This window comes from Micromys minutus, assembly GCF_963924665.1.
Source record: "Micromys minutus genome assembly, chromosome: 33".
NCBI classification, from domain to species: Eukaryota; Metazoa; Chordata; class Mammalia; order Rodentia; family Muridae; genus Micromys; species Micromys minutus.
This window is the reverse complement of record NC_137968.1, coordinates 1,964,287-1,972,695: the sequence shown is the minus strand read 5'-3', so window position 1 is coordinate 1,972,695 and position 8,409 is coordinate 1,964,287. Positions and strand designations below refer to the sequence as shown.

The window sequence follows — 8,409 nt, the reverse complement described above, 5'->3', positions numbered from 1 at the left end:
TCACTCTCCTTCCAATACATAATTCACGCACTAGTGGTATGGTGTGCCTTTTAAAATTCTTGATGTTTTCTCTGTAGAAAATGATCCATTCATTGGGCAAAATTTTTTTTTCAATTTTATTGGATATTCTCTGTATTTACATTTTAAATGTTACACCCTGCCCTGCCCACTCCTCTCCCTCCTCCCCCTCAACTTGCTTCCATGAAGGTGCTCCCTCTCCCAATCACCCTCTCCACCTCAGAGCCTTGGCTGGTTGCTGATGTTCTTCTCATGAGGTTGCAAACCTTTCAGCTCTTTCAGTTCTTTCTCTAGCTCTTTCTTTGGGGTCCCCATGTTCAGTCTGATGTTTAGCTCAAGCATCCTCATCTGTATCTGTATGACTCTGGGAGAGCCTCTGAGGAGACATCCATGTCTGGTTCCTGCCAGTAAACACTTCCTGGCATCAGCAATAGTGCTTGGGTTTGGTGACTGCATATGTGGTGGTTCTCCAGGTGAGGCAGTCTCTGTAGATCTTTTCTTCAATCCCTGCTCCTCTATTGACCTTGTATTTCTTCCCCTGTTTTGTTCTCCCTTCTAAGAAGGACTGAGGCATCCACATTCTGGTCTTCCTTCTTTTTGAGCTTCATAAGTTCTGTGGATGGTTTCTTGGGTATTCCAAGCTTTCTGTTGGGGGCGGGGGTTAGTATCCACTTATCAGTGAGTACATACCATGAGTGCTCTTTTCTGACTGGGTTACATCACTCAGGATGATAGCATCAATTTCTATCCATTTGCCTAGGAATTTCATGAATTCACTTTCAAATAGCTAAATAGTACTCTATTGTGTAAATGTACCACACTTTCTCTATCCATTCATCTGTTGAAGGACATCTGGTTTCTTTCCAGCTTCTGGCTATTATAAATAAGGCTGCTATGAACATTGGTGAGCATGTGTCCTTGTTAGATGTTGGAGTTACTTTTGGGTATATGCCCAGGAGTGGTATAACTCAGGTCCTCAGCACTATGCCTAATTTTCTAAGGAAACACCAGGCTGATTTCCAAAGTAGTTGTACCAACCTGCAATCCCACCAACAATGGAGGCATGTTCCTCTTTCTCCACATCCTCACCAACATCTGCTGTCACCTGAGTTTCTGAGCTTAGCCATTCTGACTGGTGTGAGGTGGAATCTTAGGGTTGTTTTCATTTGTAGTTCTCTGATGACTAGGGATGTTGAGCATTTCTTTAGGTGCTTCTAAGCCATTTGATATTCCTCGGTTAAGACTTCTTTGTTTAGCTCTGTGCTCCATTTTTTTTTTTTTTAAATAGGATTATTTGATTCTCTAGAGTCTAAGTTCTTGAGTTCTTTGTATATATTGGATACTAATCCTCTATTAGATGTAAGCTTGGTAAAGATCTTTTCCCAATCTGTTGGTTGCCATTTTGTCTTTTTGACAGTGTCTTTGGCCTTACAGAAGGTTTGCAATTTCATGAGGTCCCATTTGTCAATTTTTTATCTTAGAGCATAGGCCATTGGTGTTCTGTTCAGGAAATTTTCCCCTGTGCCTATGTGTTCTAGTTCTTTCCCACTGTCTGTTCTGTTAGTTTCAGTGTACCTGGTTTTATGTGGAAGTCTTTCATACACGTGGACTTGAGCTTTGTACAAGGAGATAAGAAGGGATCGATTTGTAATCTTCTACATTCTGACTGCCAGTTGAACCAGCAACATTTGTTGAAGAGGCTGTCCTTTTTCCATGGAATGTTTTTAGTTCCTTTGTCAAAGATCAAGTTATCATAGGTGTGTGAGTTCATTTCTGGGTCTTTGATTCTATTCCATTGGTCTATCTGCCTGTCTCTGTACCAATACCAGGCGGGTTTTTTTTTTTTTAAATCATAATTGATCTGTAATACAGCTTGAGGTCAGGGGTGGTGATTCCCCCAGAAGTTTTTTTTTATTGTTGAGTATGATTTTGCTATCCTGTTTTTTTTTTTTTTTTTTGTTCCAAATGAATTTGCAAGTTGGTCTTTCTAACTCTATGAAGAATTGAATTGGAATTTTGATGGGGATTGAATTGAATTTGTAGATTGTTTTAGGCAAGATGGCCATTTTTACAATGTTGATCCTTCCAATCCATGAACATGGGAGATCTTTCCATCTTCTAAGGTCTTCAATTTCCTTCTTCAGAGATTTGAAGTTCTTGTCATAAAGATCTTTCACTTGCTTAGTTAGTGTCACACCAAGGTATTTTATATTCTTAGACTATTGTGAAGGGTATCTCTAATTTCTTTCTCAGCCTGTTTGTCCTTTGAGTAGAGGAAGGCTACTGATTTGAGTTAATTTTATATCCAACCACTTTGATAAAAGTGTTTATCAGCTGTAAAAGTTTTTTGTTGGAATTTTTGGGGTCACTTAAGTACAATATCATATCATCTGCAAATAGGGATATATTTTACTTCTTTTCCAATTTGTATCCCTTTGACTTCTTTTTGTTGTTTTACTGCTCTGGCCAGGACTTCCAGTACTGTATTGAATAAGTAGGGAGAGAGTGGGCAGCCTTGTCTAGTCCCTGATTTTAGTGGGATTGATTCAAGTTTCTCACCATTTACTTTGATGTTGGCTACTGTTTTGCTGTATGTTGCTTTTACTATGTTTAAGTATGTGCCTTGAATACCTGAACTTTCTAAGGATTTTAACATGAAGGGGTGTTGAATTTTGTCAAATGCTTTCTCAGCATCTAGAGAGATAATCTTGTGATTTTTTTTCCTTTGAGTTTGTTTATGTAGTAGATGACATTGACGCATTTTCCGTATATTGAACCAATCTTGTATCCCTGGGGTGAAGCCAACTTGATTATGGTGAATGATTGTTTTGATGTGTTCTTGGATTCGGTTTGCAAGAATATTATTGAGTATTTTTGCATCAAAGTTCACGAGGGAAATTGATTTAAAGTTCTCTTTCTGTGTGGGGTCTTTGTGTGGATTGGGAATGAGTCTAACTATGGCTTCAAAGAATGAGTTGGGTAGTGTTCCCTCTGTTTCTATTTTGTGGAATAGTTTGGAGAGTATCGGTATTAGGTCTTCTATGGAGGTTTGATAGAATTCTGCGCTAAACCCATCAGGTCCTGGGCATTTTTTGGTTGGGAGGGTCTTGATGACTGCTTCTATTTCTTTAGGGATTGTGGGGCTATTTAGATGGTTTATCTGATCCTGAGTTAACTTTGATACCTGGTATCTGTCTAGAAAATTGTCCATTTCCTCTAGGTTTTCTAGGTTTGTTGAATATAGGCTTTTGTAGTATCATCTGCTGATTTTCTGAATTTTCTCAATTTCTGTTGTTATGTCTCCCCTTTCATTTCTGATTTTTGTCGATTTGGATACTCTCTCTGCACCCTCTGGTCAGTCTAGCTAAGGGTTTAATTACTTAATCCTGACCCAGGGTTTCTACCTCTACTTTCAGTTGCCTGATAAAAGACATACACAAATTTTATATTTACAATAAGCCTTAAATAGCCCAGGAGCTGGGAAGATACCTACCCTCTATGCTATTAGATTTTACTTTGCTATCAACAACCTGGAGTAATTACTTACTACTTACTGTGTTTCATCTGGGTTACTCTTAACTCCAGTTGGCCAGTCCTCAGTGCCATGTTTTTATGGCTCACCTAACCCTTGGCTGCTTCTTCCTCCTCCTGCAAATTCTCCTAGTGCTTTTCCCCCACTTCCTATCACAAGTCCAGGAAACCTAAACACTACCTGTGCTTCTTCTCCCAGCATTTAGCTGCTGGCATCTTTATTTACCAACCACAACTAACGTGGGGGCAGGGTCATAGGTCTACCTGCAGACTCCAGCTCTTGGAGGGCCGCACTTAATGTTACAATAGACAGCAAACTTCAACACTTATCCAGGGAACTAATGCTTTAGGAACTTATATGAAGCAGACGTTCTAAGCTGTTGCCTAATAACAGTTTTCTATTCTCATTAAGAGAACCTCAGCTTCGTTGTTCTAGTCTTGTTCTGTTGAAACCACAATCAGAGTGAACAGGTTTTGATGATCCCTCCTCTCTGTCGTTGCTACCATTGGATCTGTTACAGGCTTCTGGCCAATAAAGGGAAGTGCTCAGGAGCTTGTAGGGCAAGGTTGGGCCCCTCCTAAAACATGCCATTCTTGGGCTGAGGATTGCTTTTAGTTGGTAGAGGGCTTGCCTATATGCACAAAGCCCTGGTTCAATCACTCATCCTGTACAAACCAGGCATGAGGGTACACACTGTAATCTTGTCAGCAGGGACAGAAAGATGGCTTCACACTGTCACTCTCAGCAGCCTGATGAATATTTTTTTAGAGAACCAGACTCAGGGAAGCCCAGACTCCCTGACTTTGATGTAAAAACAAAAATTCTGTACTAACTAATTAATATAAAGCAGAATTTGGGTTTCATTAATAATTAAAAGAAAGACACCCAGTAAAATAATTAAAGACACAGCCAAGAGAGTGGGTGTGAGCCTCTCAAAGGAGACTTGCAATTTATCCAAAGATATTTTTAACAAAGATTTTAAATACAGGGTTTAAGAGAAAGAGAGATAACTGGGAAATAGCATGATATACTCTTAGGACTACAGGCTTCTGAATATCTCAGCTGACCATATGTAACGTGTGGCAGCTCTCAAGTTACAACCCAAATTGTTGCTAAGAACTCCCCTCCCCATTGCAGGGTGTCTCCAGAGGTACCTTGGATGAGTTTACAATCTGATAAAAGCAGGAGCCATTAGTGTTCGTGTGAACCATCCTCATTCAAACCACAAACCCTAGTCCCAGAGGAACAAGGGCAAGGGAGGCAAGTTGAAAGGAACACTTTAGGGGACCTCAGTAGATGATCATCTTTTTCTGACTTCCTCCCAAGTCTATCCCCAAACAAAAGTAGCCTGGGAAGCAAGGTGTTGGTCCGCATTCTCTACAGGAAGCTAGGAAGCATGGTATTGGTTGACATTCACTACAGAAAGCTGGTACTGTAAGGTAGGACAGTGAAGCTGGGTTAGCAAAACCTCAGCCCAGAGCTGGACTTGCTTATGTGACAAGCAGGGAGAGAGAATGCTACAGTTTGGCTCTCGGATGACTCACATTTCGGTTGGGTGACTGACAGACTAAGAAGAAAAGCTTCAGCACAGAGCAAGGGCATTAAATAAGCCAGTGCCACCGGCTTCTGTGCTGTGCTTGGTGGCACTGGGATGGCTTCCTTCCTGGAGGATAAAGTTGGTAAGACAAGGAACCACACAGTAATGCCAGTTTTTAAAACATCATTACTCAGTACTGAAAAATCACTATGGAAATTCCTGCCCACCTCTTGCTCCCCTGACTTCCACACCAACCCCATTGTTTCCTGGTTTAGCAGAAAGCGTCTTGAGAAGTTCCCCTGATCATTTGTTTCCAAGTTATTGACCGTTAAAAGGGACTCAGTTTGTCATCCTCTGTGTGTGCATGGCGCGTGTGTGGAAGTGTTTGTGTGTGCACAAGAGATTGGACAAGGGTGTCACAGTGAGCGTGTGGAGGGCCAAGGACAACTTTGTGGACTCATGAGCATTGTGTGGCAAGCGCCTTTACTTACAGAACTATCTCATGGCCCAGTATTGACATTTTAATGACTTAATGTTTGTTTATTGTTCCTATTGTTTGGGGGTAGATGGAACAGGTATCAATCTGTGTGTAAGACTTTCTCTCATTCAGTTTGCGTTGATACTCATTTTGACCAACATTGACTTCATACATAAGGTTCCAACTGCTAAGAAAACCTCGCCCAGTCCTTATTTAAGAAGATTCTAAACAAGACAATAAGCAAACTCATTCGTACAGTTGTGAGAAGGTATGTGTATGTATTTTATTGTTAAACAGTAGACAGATGAGTGTGTAAGGGGTTAAATTACAATGGGGTTAGGGCTGTCAGTGTCGGGGACCCAAGAAGAAAGGAAATACAGGTTTCCCATGTTACCCAACAGGACAGCCAGCAAACACTCTGGTGCTCTAAATTCGTATACTAGAGTTCACTGCAGTAAATATTTTCTGTCGTTAGACTGTAATTATCATGCTTGTAAACAATCAAAATCAACCAGAATTTCCAGAATTGCTATAGTTACAACTATAGCACCGATACTGTAGTTACACATGTCAAATGGCTTGGGGGATAGGGGGACATAATGAATAAGAACTAATAATTATAACCAGGACGAGAGAGGGAAGTTACACTGCAAACAGATTTACAAGACGATTGGCATGTACTCTTGGGGAATCTAGAGCAATGAATCAAATGTCAAGCGAGCTAGCTCCCCTCCACCAGCAGAGTAGCTCTTGGGCTGACAAAGTCTCCCTCTAGTAGCATGGCATCTTCTTTCTGAGCCTGGCGCTCCTTTTGGTGGCCTCTCCTAGTCGCATCAGCGCCTGGCCCCGCCCACCCTTCCGGACCGCGCTCCGCCCCGCCCACCCTCCCCTCAGCATCAAGCTCTCTCTCCCGGGCCCCGCTAGGGCCCGCCCACCCTTCCGGACCGTGATAGGTCCCGCCCACCTTCCCCTGTCGCGCCCCGCCCACCCTGGCGGCGCCGCCCCGCCCACCCTCCGGGCCTCCTCCAGTTCTCTCTCCCGGGCCGCGTTCCGCCCCGCCCACCCTGGCCGCCCCGCCCACCCTGGCTGCTCTGCCCCGCCCACCCTGGCTGCTCCGCCCACCCTGGCCGCCCCGCCAACCCTCCGGGCCTCCTCCGGTTCTCTCTCCCGGGCCGCGCTCCGCCCCGCCCACCCTGGCCGCTCCGCCCACCCTGGCCGCCCCGCCCACCCTGGCCGCTCCGCCCACCCTGGCCGCCCCGCCCACCCTGGCCGCTCTGCCCCGCCCACCCTGGCTGCTCCGCCCCGCTCTTCCCCAGGGCTCCGAGCTGCTGGCCGTGGCCGAGGGGCGGGGCGGCCGGGAGGAACCGCGTTCTGGAGCGGGAGGGAGATCCGCCGCGGAGTGACGGGAAAGTTGGTCCGAGTTCCCCGGAGTTTCCCGGTGTGGTCCCCCGCGTTCGGCCCGCTGCTCCCAGGCTCCTTTCCTCCTCCCTACGGCCTTCACGGTCCATTCGGCCCCTCTTTCTGCCACCGGCCGCCATGGAGCAGCCGCCGGCGCCCAAGAGGTAACGACGGCGGGAGCGGGATGAGGACGGAAGCCGCGGCGCGGGGCGGGGGCGCTAGGCCCGGCCAGCCGCGACCCTGTGTCCGCCGGCTCGGCGCGGAGCGCAGCCTGCTCCAGGCGCCCGCGGGTCGGCCGCGTCCCTCTGCGAGGCCGGGGGCCCCGAGGGGACGCCCAGTCTCCGTGCCGACGTCCCGCGGGCCTGGCGCGCCGCGAGTCCGGGAGCCATCGCTGGGCTCCCCGCCGGTCTGTTGGCTAGGAGGGTCTGAAGCAAATTCACGGGACCTGGAGGACATCAATGCACACCTCTCTGTGTCTCTCTCTCCCCCCACCCTCCGCCGCCCCGATCAAATATTCTTAATAATATAGCCAATCGCTGAGGAAGACCGATTGCTTACTTACAGTTTAAGGAAGAAAGTGTATTAATAGCCACGCCGAGTGTGAAAAGTTATGGATGTGCTGCAGTGACAGGTGTCCCCTCCCCCTCCCCCCTCCCAAGTTCTAAAGAATTCGTGGTGGATCCCAGACAGAAGGAATGTTAGGTTAGAACCCCTCCCCCATATAGTTTTGCATGTAAAAATAGTGATACTTTGGTACGCTATATATTATGTTTAATCTTGGACATACTGGATGCATATGTGTACAATATGTTTGAACTAATAAGATCATTTCAATGATCTTAGGAAACTAAATAAATGCCCACTGATAAAAGTTCATAATGCCTGTTCCTGTTCTCCAAGAATGAATCAAATAATTAAAGCTGGGTAAAACATTTACCCCCACTCTTTAATTTTTAATTTACAAACCTCCCTCCAAGACAGTGCTGTACTGAAGGTTAAAGACTTCATGTGCTTTCATAGCTAGGGGTCTTTAGATGTAAGGTGTTAGACTCTTGAGGTGGGGTAATTAAGAACCTTGAGAACAGTTGTGAATTGTGTGATTAAGATATGTGAGCCTTGGGTTCTGGAAACCATCTGTTCAGATGCAAAAAGGGAGGTTGTGGACAGGTTCCCAGCAGGGACAGGCTATCCTTCTGGGCCCTGGAAGCAGGTTAGTCAACAGATTCGAGCTTCTGCCCTCTGATAGTCCCTGGATACTCCCCTCTTCCACAAGAACAGAGGAACACCTGAAACTTTTTTTTTTCCTTTCTGTTTGAAAGGGCAGTAAAGGGGGGATCTTTGAGACCAAGGCACAGGCCAACTAGAATGACTGACTTGAAATAAAAGATGTTTGCTGGTTGGCTGTACTGTAAATTATGTTTCATGATAGCTGTAAGAAAAAGCCTG

At 45.5% G+C, this 8,409-nt stretch overlaps 1 protein-coding gene across 3 annotated transcripts in view; it reads left to right on the top strand.

Moving 5' to 3' along the window:
- Positions 1–6,997: 6,997 nt before the first annotated feature.
- Positions 6,998–8,409, top strand: part of STK3 (serine/threonine kinase 3) — a 194,667-nt gene continuing 193,255 nt past the window's right edge. For all 3 annotated transcript variants that reach the window (XM_080909334.1, XM_080909333.1, XM_080909332.1), the window contains exon 1: positions 6,998–7,127. Coding sequence is in view for 2 of the 3 variants with exons in the window: in XM_080909333.1 (XP_080765459.1) it covers positions 7,102–7,127 (26 nt within the window). In the remaining variant the exon portion in view is untranslated. The remainder of the gene's footprint in view (positions 7,128–8,409) is intronic.